Source organism: Oncorhynchus nerka, linkage group LG3, assembly GCF_034236695.1.
Source record: "Oncorhynchus nerka isolate Pitt River linkage group LG3, Oner_Uvic_2.0, whole genome shotgun sequence".
Classification (NCBI taxonomy): domain Eukaryota; kingdom Metazoa; phylum Chordata; class Actinopteri; order Salmoniformes; family Salmonidae; genus Oncorhynchus; species Oncorhynchus nerka.
The window spans coordinates 3,556,467-3,572,565 of NC_088398.1; the positions used below are offsets into that span (position 1 = coordinate 3,556,467).

General features: G+C 46.0%; 1 protein-coding gene across 1 annotated transcript in view; it reads left to right on the forward strand.

Annotated features, from left to right (window-relative positions):
• LOC135563765 (potassium/sodium hyperpolarization-activated cyclic nucleotide-gated channel 1-like) overlaps nucleotides 1–10,795 on the forward strand; it is a 65,300-nt gene extending 54,505 nt beyond the window's left edge. Inside the window, 10 exon segments of the mRNA XM_065007135.1 lie at nucleotides 276–482; nucleotides 773–995; nucleotides 1,327–1,488; nucleotides 2,925–3,143; nucleotides 4,576–4,722; nucleotides 5,091–5,331; nucleotides 5,576–5,740; nucleotides 6,424–8,051; nucleotides 8,054–8,107; nucleotides 8,109–10,795. Coding sequence (XP_064863207.1) covers nucleotides 276–482; nucleotides 773–995; nucleotides 1,327–1,488; nucleotides 2,925–3,143; nucleotides 4,576–4,722; nucleotides 5,091–5,331; nucleotides 5,576–5,740; nucleotides 6,424–8,051; nucleotides 8,054–8,107; nucleotides 8,109–8,951 — 3,889 coding nt within the window. The 3' untranslated portion in view covers nucleotides 8,952–10,795.
• Nucleotides 10,796–16,099: the final 5,304 nt, after the last annotated feature.

The window sequence follows — 16,099 nt, forward strand, 5'->3', positions numbered from 1 at the left end:
CTCTCCCAGGTTCTACTGGGATCTGATCATGTTGTGTCTGATGATAGGGAACCTCTCTCTCTCCCCTCCTCTCCTCTTCTCTTCTCTCCTCTCCCCCCCTCCTCTCCTCTCCCAGGTTCTACTGGGATCTGATCATTTTGTGCCTGATGATAGGAAACCTCTCTCCTCTCCTCTCCTCTCCTCTCCCAGGTTCTACTGGGATCTGATCATGTTGTGTCTGATGATAGGAAACCTCTCTCTCTCCAACTCTCCCCTCCCCTCCTCTCCTCTCCCAGGTTCTACTGGGATCTGATCATGTTGTGTTTGATGATGGGGAACCTGATCGTCCTGCCAGTAGGAATCACCTTCTTTAAGGATGAGAACACTCCTCCCTGGATCATCTTCAACGTGGTCTCTGATACTCTCTTCCTGGTAGACCTGGTCCTCAACTTCAGGACTGGTATCGTCAAGGAGGACAGCACTGAGATACTGCTAGACCCCAAGTCAGTGTGTGTGTGTGTGTGTGTGTGTGTGTTTGTGTGTGTCAGTGTCTGTCTGTGTGAAGGTGACACAGAGCTGGAGGCAATGCTTCCCTGTGTGGAGTTCTTCCAGAATGTGAATGAATGGAGTTGTTTGTTATTTCTTCTAAAGAACCATAACTACTGGGGCCATAGGAATCAATGTTGGTCTATGCTATGCTACGCTAACTGTGAGACCATAGGAATAATACCAGAATGCTAAGCTAACTGTGAGACCATAGAAATGACTTTTATATTATGCTATACTACCACAGGGCTATCCGTCAGCGCTACCTAAAGAGCTGGTTTGCGGTGGACTTTGTGTCGTCCATCCCTGTGGACTATATCTTCCTGATGGTGGACTTGGAGGCCCGGCTGGACTCAGAGGTTTACAGGACGGCCAGGGCCCTCCGCATCGTACGCTTCACCAAGATCCTCAGCCTGCTACGCCTGCTACGCCTGTCACGACTCATACGCTACATCCACCAGTGGGAGGAGGTGAGAGACCGGGAACACAGGGAGAGGAGGTAGAGAAAGAGGGGAGGGAAAGAGAGACTTACTACCACTGTCACAACTCACTGGCTACATCCTCCAGAGAGAAGGTAGAGGGCAGTCAGTGGAACATGCCAGAGGGGAGGGAGAGAGGGAGGTGTGAGGAGAGAGGCAGAGGCTGAGAGGGGGAAAGGAGAGGTCAGCGTAGTATAGGGGAAAGAGAGACCGCTACGGGGGCAGCTGATCTACCTCTTCATTGGGGAAGAGGCAGCTATCATAAAAGGTGCCCTCGCAAGACGTCAATAAACTAAAGTGATGTCAAACTCTCCCCCTCCAGATCTTCCATATGACCTATGACCTGGCCAGTGCCATGGTGAGGATAGTCAACCTGATAGGCATGATGCTGCTGCTGTGCCACTGGGACGGATGTCTACAGTTCCTGGTTCCCATGCTGCAGGACTTCCCCCTGGACTGCTGGGTCTCCAAGAATAACATGGTGGTGAGTTACACTGTCTGTCTGGTCTGGTCTGTCTGGTCTGGTCTGGTCTGGTCTGGTCTGGTCTGGTCTGGTCTGGTCTGGTCTGGTCTGGTCTGGTCTGGTCTGGTCTGGTCTGGTCTGGTCTGGTCTGTCTGTCTGTCTGTCTGTCTGTCTGTCTGTCTGTCTGTCTGTCTGTCTGTCTGTCATTATTGATATTGTGTTTGTGTGTGCACTGATTACTGGGTAGTGGACTGATTGTGTGTAGACAGAGAGAGGGGGAGTGTATAGACAGAGAGAGCGAGAGAGAGAGAGAGTGTGTGTGTGTATGTGTGTGTAGACAGTTCATGTAGCAGCATGTCTGGTTGGAATAAAAGGGACTATCAACACAATAAAACATCAACCAACTTAAACATCCTACAGATAGAGTAGATGGAGATATGAACACACACACGCACACACACACACACATACACGGCTGTGTGTTTCGCTGACTCCCGTCGCGGCAGTGTTTCCTCAGTGGTTGCCGGGGTGACTGTTGCTAGGCCAGCTGAGGCTGAGTGTTTTCCCCCAGAGAAAGCCATGTGCCACCCGCCGGACCATTTAACAGAACAGGATATAATTGGCCTCACACACACACACACACACACAAGCAATCACAAACACAGTCACACACTTTTAGAGCCATTTTATTATTATCATTATTATTTTCCTCTAGCTTTTTGCCTGTTAGTAGTCTGTTTTACACAGCAGGAAGTGGAAAAGCAATGAGCAACTCTACCAAGCACTTTACAGCCACAGTTTTAGCCTAGGTTAAACAGTTACACAGGCCATTCTACAGAGGGAGTCCGAGAGGAAGAGGGAGAGGGAGAAGAAGGTGGAAGTGATGAGTGGTACAACACTAGTTAACTAGCTATTACCTTAACTAGTGTTGTACCACTCATCCCTCCCTCCCTTCCACCTTCTTCTCCCTCTCCCTCTTCCTCTCGGACTCCCTCTGTAGAAGGGCCTGTTTAACTCTCTCTCCACCTCTCTCTCCATCTCCACCTCTCCCTCTGTAGAAGGGCCTGTTTAACTCTCTCTCCACCTCTCTCTCCACCTCCACCTCTCCCTCTGTAGAAGGGCCTGTTTAACTCTCTCTCCACCTCTCTCTCCATCTCCACCTCTCCCTCTGTAGAAGGGCCTGTTTAACTCTCTCTCCACCTCTCTCTCCATCTCCACCTCTCCCTCTGTAGAAGGGCCTGTTTAACTCTCTCTCCACCTCTCTCTCCACCTCCACCTCTCCCTCTGTAGAAGGGCCTGTTTAACTCTCTCTCCACCTCTCTCTCCACCTCCACCTCTCCCTCTGTAGAAGGGCCTGTTTAACTCTCTCTCCACCTCTCTCTCCACCTCCACCTCTCCCTCTGTAGGGCCTGTTTAACTCTCTCTCCACCTCTCTCTCCATCTCTCTCTCCGTCCAGAATGATACGTGGGGGATCCAGTACTCCTATGCCCTTTTCAAGGCGATGAGCCACATGTTGTGTATTGGCTACGGTGCCCAGGCTCCAGAGGGCATGACAGACGTGTGGCTCACCATGCTCAGTATGATCATTGGTGCCACCTGCTATGCCATGTTCATCGGCCATGCCACCGCTCTCATACAGTCCCTGGACTCCTCAAGACGACAGTACCAGGAGAAAGTAAGAGATTAGGACCCTCTCTATCCCTCCCTCCCTCCCTCCATCTCTCTCTCTCCATTCCTCTGTCCCTTATTCTCTCTATCCAACCATTCATCAAATTCATTTGATGACTCCTCAAAGGCAGGAGACGGTAAAGGAACCATACTCCACTCATAAACAATCTTCCTGTTGATCCAGTCAAGTGTGTATTATACTGTAGTAAAGCAGTATAGTGTGTATTATACTGTAGTAAAGCAGTATAGTGTGTATTATACTGCAGTGAAGCAGTATAGTGTGTATTATACTGCAGTGAAGCAGTATAGTGTGTATTATACTGTAGTAAAGCAGTATAGTGTGTATTATACTGCAGTGAAGCAGTATAGTGTGTATTATACTGCAGTGAAGCAGTATAGTGTGTATTATACTGCAGTGAAGCAGTATAGTGTGTATTATACTGTAGTAAAGCAGTATAGTGTGTATTATACTGTAGTAAAGCAGTATAGTGTGTATTATACTGTAATAAAGCAGTATAGTGTGTATTATACTGCAGTGAAGCAGTATAGTGTGTATTATACTGCAGTGAAGCAGTATAGTGTGTATTATACTGTAGTAAAGCAGTATAGTGTGTATTATACTGCAGTGAAGCAGTATAGTGTGTATTATACTGTAATAAAGCAGTATAGTGTGTATTATACTGTAGTAAAGCAGTATAGTGTGTATTATACTGTAGTAAAGCAGTATAGTGTGTATTATACTGCAGTGAAGCAGTATAGTGTGTATTATACTGTAGTAAAGCAGTATAGTGTGTATTATACTGTAGTACAGCAGTATAGTGTGTATTATACTGCAGTGAAGCAGTATAGTGTGTATTATACTGTAGTAAAGCAGTATAGTGTGTATTATACTGTAGTAAAGCAGTATAGTGTGTATTATACTGTAGTAAAGCAGTATAGTGTGTATTATACTGCAGTGAAGCAGTATAGTGTGTATTATACTGTAGTAAAGCAGTATAGTGTGTATTATACTGTAGTACAGCAGTATAGTGTGTATTATACTGCAGTGAAGCAGTATAGTGTGTATTATACTGTAGTAAAGCAGTATAGTGTGTATTATATGGTAGTAAAGCAGTATAGTGTGTATTATACTGTAGTAAAGCAGCAGCACCCATATCGTGTGTGTATGTGTGCTTTTATTAACGCTGTATTAACAATGTATTAACAATGTATTAACATTGTATTCACGTTGTATGAACGTTGTATTAACATTGTATTAACGTTTTATTAACATTGTATTAACGTTGTATTAACATTGTATTAACGTTGTATTGACTTTGTATTGACTTTGTATTAACGCTGTATTAACGTTGTATCGTTGTATTTCCATTGTATTAACGTTGTATCGTTGTATTTCCATTGTATTAACGTTGTATCGTTGTATTGACGTTGTGTTCCAGTATAAGCAGGTGGAGCAGTACATGTCGTTCCATAAGCTCCCTGCAGATGTCCGTCAGAGGATTCATGAGTACTATGAGCATCGCTTCCAGGGCAAGATGTTTGACGAGGAGAACATACTGGGTGAACTCAGCGAACCACTAAAGGAGGTAACACACACACACACACACACGCGCAAACACACACACACACACACACGCGCAAACACACACACACAGACACACACACACACACGCACACGCACAAGGCAAGCACACACACGCACGAGCCATGGATACAGGCACACACACACACACAAGCCATGGATACAGGCACACGGGAAGACGCACACACACTGTTACAATTTACGAAAGCTAGCTATAGTGTAACAAAAAAAACTCCTGCTCAAACCAGTTGATTCAAACTGACTCAAACACATTTTACATGAAAGAAAATTAAAACGTACTGATACAATTCAGTTTTTGTGCATTCTAACTAACTTCCCAACTCCTCCCCCCTCCCTCCCCCTCTCTCTCAGGCGATAGTTAGCTTTAACTGCCGTAGCCTGGTGGCTCACATGCCGCTGTTTGCTAACGCGGACCCTAACTTTGTGACGGCAGTGCTGACCAAGCTTCGCTTCGAGGTGTTCCAGCCCAATGACTTCATCATCCGTGAGGGCACGGTGGGACGCAAGATGTACTTCATTCAACACGGACGAGTCGGCATACTCACCCGCGGAAACAAGGAGACCAAACTCAGTGACGGGTCCTACTTTGGGGGTGAGGAGAGAAGGGGGAGGGAGAGGTGAGGGTAAGGACAGTGTGAGGAAAAAGGGAAGTGGAAGGGGAAAGGTGTGGTTGTGTGTTAGATTAATCAGTTCTTCAATTTCACAATTTCTTCAACAAAATCTTATTTTTTCCAGTCTCTCACCCCTCTTCCATTCTCCCTCTTTATCCACACCTGCACTTCCTCCTCTCTCTCTGTCCATCTCCCTCTCTCTCACTCACTCTCCCGCTCTCTCAGAGATCTGTCTGTTGACTCGGGGCCGGAGGACGGCGAGCGTCAGAGCAGATACATACTGTCGTCTCTACTCCCTCAGTGTGGACAGCTTCAACGAGGTCCTGGAGGAACACCCTATGATGAGGCGGGCCTTCGAGACGGTGGCCGTCGACCGGTTGGACCGCATCGGTACTAATCCTCTCCCGATTGGCTCAAGCACCTGCCAATCGGTCCATTACTTGCAATGACTTTCAGTTTTCAATTCAGTTTCATTTCTATAGCGCTTTGTGCAGAGACCTTGCCAGTGAATAGCATTTTTCAAATCAATTCAGATTTTATTTGTAAATGACCTTACAGTTGCAGAAGCCCTTCAAGGCAGGTTAAGGAAGAGAGAAACTATTTTCCCTTTTATACATTAACTATTTGCACATAATATGACATTTGAAAAAGCCTTATTCTTTTGGAACTTTAGTGAGTGTAATGTTTACTGTAAATGTGTATTGTTTATTTCACTTTTGTTTATTATCTCCTGTTAAAATATGTTTCCCATGCCAATAAAGCCCTTTGAATTGAATTGAATTGAATTGAGAAACTGCTAGAAAAACAGAGAGCTGTTAGAACAGAGAGCTGTTAGAACAGAGAGCTAGAGCAGATAGCTGGTTCTGTTTGTGATCTTTAATCAGCCACTCAGCCCTGTCAGCCTCGTTACAACTGTGTTGTTTGACCCTCACTTTAGTTTCTACCACTTTCTTCTTGCTCTTGTTTTCCTCTATTTGTGTCAGACAGGAACAGTATCCATCCCCTCCATCAGTTTGTTTCTGTTTGGATCATTTCATTCTATTCTCTTCTCTCTTCATTGTTCTCCTCTGCAGGTAGGAAGAACTCTATCCTGATGAGGAAGCCGTCCCAGGCGGGTTCCATGGCGGGGGGCAGCGGTTTGGGGCGTGGGGGTCGAGGAGGAGGGGGGGCAGGGCTAGGCATGGGGGGGCTGGGCTCCTGTGACAGCATGCTGGTTCAGCAGATTGTTAAACACGACAGCATGCCAGCCATGCAGGAGGCCATCGCTGCTGCCGCTGCAGGAAGGGGAGGGGCCACGGGAGGAAGTGGTACTGTCTCCCCTAGGCCCCACCCACTGATCTGGGCTCCACTGATCCACGCTCCGCTCCAGACGGCGGCCGCTACGACTAACGTGGCCATCGCCCTCATGCACCAGCAGCAGCAGCAACAGCAGCTTCAACATCAGCTACAGCAGCAACATGCGCTAGGAGGCGCTATATTCCTCCCCTCCATCTCTCCATCGCCCTCCGTCTCCTTCCCCCTCTCCCCCCCGCGGCCCCCTGTCCTGCAGCCCCTGCGCCCCTCTGTGAGTTCCCTCATTGGGATGATGGGGGTAGGAGGGATGGGGGGGCTGTCCCCTAGAGGGGTGTTTCCTGCCTTCCCCTCCCCCTCGCCCTTCCCCATGGCCCCCCTGGGAGGTGTGATATCACCCCCTGTTGCTCAAACCCCACCCACACCGGCCTCCTCTGTCTCCACGTCAGTCCAATTAGGAAAGACCCTGCACTACAGTCTCCGTCTCCACCCGGAACACTCTTCAGTGATGGGTGGAACCCCAGGAATCCCCAAGGTAGGAGGGGCCACCACACCCCATCTGTTCTACCACGTGAATCCAACTGCAGCCACAAGTGTCATGTCAGACAATTGCAGTTCCATGGCTGGCCAGCATGGAGCCAAGGAGGCGCTATTGCGTCATGGAGGCAGCAGCAACCAGGGCCTGCCTGCACTTGGGAGGCTCACCCAGGAGGCCAGGCTCCTCTCCGCCTCGCAGCCCACCCTGCCTCATCGATCCTGGGCAAGCATGCAGCCTCACCCCCCTCTCGAGCGGAAGGCCTCTGGAGGTAACCTGCTGCCAGCCTCGTTCCTGGCTGGGACGCAGCTAGCCAGGGGTGGCAGTGTGGGGGTGTTGACTACTCCCCTGCCAGTACAAGTCCCAGCACAACAGTTACAGATGCCCCCATTCAATGCACAGATACAAGCACATAACCTGGGCTCTATACAGCCCCTCCCTGATCCTGTCTCTACACACTGCCCTGCACATACACACACAGCCACACACACACATCCTGTCGCTGTACCTGCAGCCACACCCACATCAGCTTCTCCCCTGGCCTCCTACACTTCCTCCCCCAAACAAACCCCCCTCTCCTTTTTCACCCCCTCTCCTGCTCCCGCTCCTTTCTCCCTCATCCCAGCCCTGCCACTAACCCCTCGCCCCAAACTCACCCCTACACCCCCATCTCGCTCCTCCTCTCCTCCCCCTGCTCCATCCCTCCCTCTGCCGGAACTACTCCACTCACCTCAACCCCGCCCCAAACCCACCCCTACACCCCCATCTCGCTCTTCTTCACCCTCTCCCTCCTCCACTCCCCCTCCCTACTCTGTCAGTGCTCCTCTCTCACTTCCACAAACCCATGGGCGCAAGTCCTCTCTCGCGGCCCCCTCTCCCCCTCCTCTTCCCTACCTTCCTCTCCCACTCTTCTTCAGAGCCCCCTAATCAAGTCCTCCCCCCTACACCCCCTCCCCTTACCCTCTATCTGGGCCCACCCCTACCCCCTCTAAAGCCTTTACCCCTATCCAGACTCATACCCCTACCACTACCCTCTCTCAACCCTCCAATCGTCCCCCTACACCTATTTCTACTCCTGTTCCCATTCAGAGCCAAACCCTAACTGCAACCCCCATCCCAGCCTCCACTCCCACCCCAGCCCCCACCCCAGCCTCCACTCCCACCCCAGCCTCCACTCCCACTCCCACCCCAGCCCCCACCCCAGCCTCCAATTCCACCCCAGCGCCCACCCCAGCCTCCACTCCCACCCCAGCCTCCACTCCCACCCCAGCCTCCACCCCACCCTCCACTCCCACCCCAGCCCCCACCCCAGCCTCCACTCCCACCCCAGCCTCCACTCCCACCCTAGCTCCAACCTCAACCTTGATTCCCACCCCGTCTTCCAGTAAACCTCCCACTCCTATCTCTATTCCTCCACCTGCCCAACCCCTAGTCCAAACCCCTGCCCCAAAACCCTTTTCTAAATGTTCTGTTACCCCCACAATCCCACCTGTACCTATCCATACCCCAAAACAATCCTCCACCCCCAAACCTGCATCAACCCATACCCCAAAACAGAGCCAACCTTTAGGTCCTGTCCCCACACCTACCTGTACCCCTTACACCAGTCATGCTCCAAAGCTGACCACAGCCGTAACACCTGTCCAAACCTCCACTACCACCCTCCCACCCACTCAGGTGGTCCCAGGCCCTGCCACCTCCCTCTCTCAAACCTGTAGCCCCCCAGCCACCTCTGCCCCCTCCGCCTCTCCCAAGGGGGGCAAGAAGGACCCGTAGCTGCCTCAGACAGGGAAAGACTAATAGGGACTGAGAGAAAAACTGCCTGCCAACATGTGATGGTCCTGGAGGAAATTATCTGATTGGAGGATGGACTTTTCGGGCCAGATATACTGTGTAGATTGTGTCACCAAACACCCCATGCTCCAATTAAAGTAGCACACTGTAGGGAATAGGGTACTGCAGATTTGAGTTCAACAAACTATCCTCCAAACAGTCCATGACTTGCGACTAGGTTTTAACAGTTGTTGCCAACATGGCATGCCAAAATTCTAGATTCAAACCGAGTTCGGCAGACTCTGTCTATCTATAGCTCTGGTGACTAGGGCAGGCTAGAGTAGAATCACAGTTTATGTTTGAAGTCCAAACATGTAGATACATATCTGTGTAAGTGATTGTTGGAGCAAGCAAGAGAGATGAAGTGGAAAGATAATGGCAGCACACAGTGGGAGGGAAAGACGAGGACGATGATGACAAAGATAGCAATGGGGTTCGTTGCATCTTGCTGCTGATTGGAGGAGGGCTAGCCAATTCTAAAACGACCAATAAGATAGGCACTTCCTGATTTCCAGCTTCCCCTCCCTTTTGCCTCTCGCCCTTCACCAAAGTGTAATATTTTGTCATTATATGATTAATCATAGTATGAGATTACTAATCACTGTAAAGTTAATCATCATATTGATCAGTAACTATAGGAGCGATTGATCCACTTGTAGTTATGTTGTCCAAGTTGTGTGGTGTTTAGCTTCGTTTAGCTTCGTTGTTCACACAACTTCTGTAACTGAATTGTGTTTTTTGGTGCAACACTTAATAATGCTCCCTCGTAAACTGTGGATGTAGGTTTATTTGTTCCGCCTAGCTTCCTGTAAATGCATGCCTCTCTCTCTATTCCCTCCTCTTCCCTCGTTCCTCACCTCCTCTGGCTCCTGTCTGCTTTCATCCTGTCTTTCATCTCTGTATGTCGGATCCTCCTTTCATCTTTCACAGAGCTTTTGTAGTTAACTACTGTTCCAGGGACATTCACAGATGCTCTCTACCTCTCTCCATCTCTGACTTTTCCCTCTCTCTACTGTATCTCTCTCTATCATTCCCTCCCTCCATCCATCCATCCCTCCCTCCCCCTCCTTTGTTCCCTCCCTTGTCCTGGTGTCATGTCCAGTGCTGTTTGATGTTTTCTGTGGGTAGCAACAGAGCATTCCTCTTTTAACCCTTGATACCATGTTGCCTAGATTATATTTAAGGACCAAATGTTTTATTTTTTATCTGTGATCACAGCTTTAGCTTTTGAGCAAAATCAATGAAATGATAGTTGTTGATGATGATGTTATTGATGACCGTGATGATGTTATTGATGATGATGATGAGGATGACCATGATGATGAGGATGACCATGATGATGTTATTGATGACCATGATGATGTTATTGATGATGATGTTATTGATGACCATGGTGATGGGGATGATGAGGATGACCATGATGATGTTATTGATGATGATGTTATTGATGATGATGAGGATGACCATGATGATGTTATTGATGATGATGAGGATGACCATGATGATGTTATTGATGATGATGATGAGGATGACCGTGATGATGATGATGATGATGACCATGATGGTGTTATTGATGATGATGAGGATGACCATGATGATGTAATTGATGATGATGAGGATGACCATGATGATGTTATTGATGATGAGGAGGATGACCATGATGATGTTATTGATGATGATGAGGATGACCATGATGTTATTGATGATGTTACTGATGATGACCATGATGATGGTGACGGTAAGAATGTTTTTGATGATAGGTAGAATAAAGCACATTTAGAAAGTCAGTTTGTCTTTGGTGTCAGAGAGAGAGAGAGGGAGAGAGAGAATGTGTGCTTATGCGTATGTGTGTCCTGCCTGGTAATCCTGAACACCTCCAGAGGTGAAGCAGACTCATATCCAAGGTGACGCCTATGGATGGGAACGCTGGGATCACTGTTGCTCTCGACTCTTAACTAAATCAATATCCTCCTGCACAGGGAAGGATTATACCATGTCTAATACACAGCCTGACCCTCCTGACTATCTCTCTCCCTCACTCCATCTAATCTGTGTTCAAGAGTCTCATTTCCACACTATGTTGTGTTTGGCGGTGATTGATTTATTTTTCACCTTTGGAGGATTGTGAGGCATTAGAATGTTGGATTTACACTCAGAGTCATTTGCATTAAGGCCTGGAATGAAATATTGTACTGAAGGGAACAATCATGATCTTTGGAGGGATGCATGATTGTTAGAGGGATGTATAGGGACTTACTGTGTACATTCTACTCTATTCTAAAGGGACTCTGAGGCTGTTCTCAGACGTTTACTTAGCAGACAGCAAATACTATATACAGAATACAAAACAACTTTGTTCATACCTTTGGATTTAAATCTAGAGATTAAAGATCTATATACTTTAAACCTATAACAAGAGACTGTATAGCTACTCTTGTGAGAGATGTAGGCCTACCCTTCAGACACATTAAGCAGTGAACGCTTGCAAGTACCAAGCTGCCATCTACACATTGACCACTAGATGGGGCTCAGCACCTAAACCAGACTCCTGTCTGCATTCCAGGAAAAGGTAGCAGCTTAGGATAGCCACATAGTTAATGTTACACCTTGTATTACCTTCACCATGGTGAGGTCTGACAGGCCATTAAATTGAGATGAGATAAGAGAGCTGTGGAGATATATGTGGAGAAATGTGGAGAGATGTTGCATATTTGGAGAGATGTGGAGACATGTATATTTGTAGAGATGTATACTTGGAGAGATGTGGAGACATTGTATATGTGGAGAGATGTGAAGAGATGTTGTATATGTGGAGAGATGTATATGTGGAGAGATGTTGTATATGTGGAGAGATGTGAAGAGATGTTGTATATGTGGAGAGATGTATACTTGGAGAGATGTGAAGAGATGTTGTATATGTGGAGAGATGTGAAGAGATGTTGTATATGTGGAGAGATGTATATGTGGAGAGATGTGAAGAGATGTGGTATATGTGGAGAGATGTGAAGAGATGTTGTATATGTGGAGATGTTGTATATTTGGAGAGATGTGAGGGATGTTGTATATTTGGATATATGTGAAGAGATGTTGTATATTTGGAGAGATGTGAAGAGATGTTGTATATTTGGAGAGATGTGAAGAGATGTTGTATATGTGGAGAGATGTATATTTGGAGAGATGTGAAGAGATGTTGTATATGTAGAGAGATGTTGTATATTTGGAGAGATGTGAAGAGATGTGGTATATGTGGAGAGATGTGAAGAGATGTGGTATATGTGGAGAGATGTTGTATATGTGGAGAGATGTGGAGAGATGTGGTATATGTGGATAGATGTTGTATATTTGGAGAGATGTGAGGGATGTTGTATATTTGGAGAGATGTGAGGGATGTTGTATATTTGGATAGATGTGAAGAGATGTTGTATATGTGGAGAGATGTTGTATATTTGGAGAGGTGTGAAGAGATGTATATGTGGAGAGATGTTGTATATTTGGAGAGATGTGAAGAGATGTGGTATATGTGGATAGATGTATATTTGGAGAGAGGTGGTATATGTGGAGAGATGTATATTTGGAGAGAGGTGGTATATGTGGAGAGATGTGAAGAGATGTGGTATATGTGGAGAGATGTGAAGAGATGTGGAGAGATGTTGTATATGTGGAGAGATGTGAAGAGATGTTGTATATGTGGAGAGATGTTGTATATGTGGAGAGATGTGAAGAGATGTGGTATATGTGGAGAGATGTGAAGAGATGTTGTATATGTGGAGAGATGTTGAGAAATGTGAAGAGATGTGAAGAGATGTTGTAGATGTGGAGAAATGTGAAGAGATGTGGTATATGTGGAGAGATGTTGTATATGTGGAGAGATGTTGTTATTTGGAGAGATGTATATTTTGAGAGATGTGAAGAGATGTATATGTGGAGAGATGTTGTATATATAGAGAGATGTTGCATATTTGGAGAGATGTTGCATATTTGGAGAGATGTTGTATATTTTGAGAGATGTGAAGAGATGTTGTATATTTGGAGAGATGTATCTTTTGAGAGATGGGAAGAGATGTTGCATATTTGGAGAGATGTTGTATATTTGGAGAGATGTGAAGAGATGTTGTATATGTGGAGAGATGTTGAGAAATGTGAAGAGATGTGAAGAGATGTTGTAGATGTGAAGAGATGTGGTATATGTGGAGAGATGTTGTATATGTGAAGAGATGTTGTATATGTGGAGAGATGTGGTATATGTGAAGAGATGTTGTATATGTGGAGAGATGTTGTATATGTGGAGAGATGTTGTATATGTGGAGAGATGGTGTATATGTGGAGAGATGTGGTATATGTGAAGAGATGTTGTATATGTGGAGAGATGTTGTATATGTGAAGAGATGTTGTATATGTGAAGAGATGTTGTATATGTGGAGAGATGTTGTATATGTGGAGAGATGTGGAGAGATGTTGTTATTTGGAGAGATGTATATTTTGAGAGATGTTGTATATATAGAGAGATGTTGCATATTTGGAGAGATGTTGCATATTTGGAGAGATGTGGTATATGTGAAGAGATGTTGTATATGTGGAGAGATGTGGTATATGTGAAGAGATGTTGTATATGTGGAGAGATGTTGTATATGTGGAGAGATGGTGTATATGTGGAGAGATGTGGTATATGTGAAGAGATGTTGTATATGTGGAGAGATGTGGTATATGTGAAGAGATGTTGTATATGTGGAGAGATGTTGTATATGTGGAGAGATGTTGTATATGTGGAGAGATGGTGTATATGTGGAGAGATGTGGTATATGTGAAGAGATGTGGTATATGTGAAGAGATGTTGTATATGTGAAGAGATGTTGTATATGTGAAGAGATGTTGTATATGTGGAGAGATGTTGTATATGTGGAGAGATGTGGAGAGATGTTGTTATTTGGAGAGATGTATATTTTGAGAGATGTTGTATATATAGAGAGATGTTGCATATTTGGAGAGATGTTGCATATTTGGAGAGATGTTGTATATTTGGAGAGATGTATATTTTGAGAGATGTGAAGAGATGTTGTATATTTGGAGAGATGTATCTTTTGAGAGATGGGAAGAGATGTTGCATATTTGGAGAGATGTTGTATATTTGGAGAGATGTGAAGAGATGTTGTATATTTGGAGAGATGTGGAGAGCTGTTGTAGTATATGTGGAAAGATGTGGAGTGTGTAGCAGCATGTAAGAGGTTAACAGCCGTGTCAGACCACAGGATTAGTAGAGAATAAATAGGACTGTAATTGCTGCCTGTCACTCTGGCTCTGAACTAGAGGACCTGCGGGGAAGTCCTATTCTGGGGCCTCGGCACTGGAATCACACCGAAATGTCTTGGAGGATCACCTAAGGCTTGCAGGACGTGGACAGAAAGAGAAATGGATTGCAATTATTTAGTCAGTATATATTTCAGTGTGTTAAGGATTGTGTGTGTATTTGCAGTGTGTGTGTCTCCCTGCAGAGAGTGAGGTGACAGTGGAAACTCTGATCCTCCATCATGTAACAGGATATTAAGTCTATAAGGGTAGGCTTGGATTCAGCACACCCAGGTGGGTCACACACTCCTCTTGACTACTGGACCAACTGTGTGAGGGTGTGCATTAGTTCCACTACTGTCAGTGCATTTGAACTTCTGCAAGGAAATCCTTCATTTGATTCTTTGCTCAATGAAATTGAATTCAGTGAGATTTTGGGGGAAAATAAAACAATATTTTAACTTTGTAGGTGAACAACAAGGTTACCCACTGTGCATAGATGTCAGTTCAACATCTAATATTGATTTACATTTGGTTGAGTTGTCAACTAACGTGAATTCAATGTGAAATCAACAAATAAAATCACCAAGTCATTGGATTTAGGTTATAAATTGGATGAAAAAATAGAAAATGCCTTTACGTTGATGATTTGTTTTGCTAATCCAATTAGTTTTCCACGTTGAAATGACGTTTTGGCCCATTTGGTAGTGTGAATTGCAGTAACACACGCGTCACACACACCACACGCAACAGCAGCCAGATAGGTAGCCAGACCGCAGACTGAGCACAGATTTAAGGTTAGGGGGGCGGCAAGGGGAAGGTGGGCTGGGTGGGCTGGGTGGGTAAACCACAAGATGTTATATTTAGACTTCCCATCACTCCACATACACACACACACACACACATACACAGGGGAGGTGTTTGAGAGAAGGGGGTGTATGCAGGAGCAAAGAGCGCAAGATGCAAAACTTAGAAAGGATAAGGTGATTCCTTCTGCTGTGTAGTTACCACTTCAAACAGGAAGCTGATGTGTGTGTAGTTTGCTACGAGGGGAGGGGTGTGTGCGCCGTGCGTGTGTAACGCTAACCTCATTCTCTCTCTAGTGTGTCTCAAGATTCTTGCATCAGCCCTGTGTTGTCAGACACTCTTCAGTCTCCCTCTGCACTGGAAACAGTGAATCACTTACAGTAGAAAATGTCCTCTTTACCAAAAATTGGATTTTGAATTGCCTTCAGTATATCACAAGATCACAAACACACTGAGATATTATTCTTACATGAAAGTCCCCCAGCTGTTTCAGTAGAGTGGGTGTCCCCCAGCTACCGTAGCCTGTACTGCTTCTAGTCTTCTCCGAATTTGGGGCGAAGTCTCTAAGAGTTATTATAAGGAGATTGGAGTTATTTTAACACTCAGCAAGCCACCATGAGACGGCTGCTTTGTCATAGCTGTCGGTAAATATATGGCAGGGGATGTGACTTGTGACTGAGGCTGAGTAGTAGCCTACATATCTACTGTATATACTGTATGTGCACCTGCTGGTCTCTCTGTCTCTATGGTCACCTCTTGTCTTGGTCGCCATGGCTTCATTTGCAAATGAAATGCTTTAGGCGCGCATTGAGAGAGAGAGATGACGAGAGAGAGAGACGGGAAAGAGAGAGAGAGGGAGAGATGTACAGTAACGGCCAGACAGAGGCAGTTATTAAACAGCACGAGCACCATAAATAGCGCGTTTAAATAAGGCGATCTATTTCAAGTGGAAATGTCCGCTGCAGCTGGCACACGCATATGCCCTCCAACGATTCTCTCCC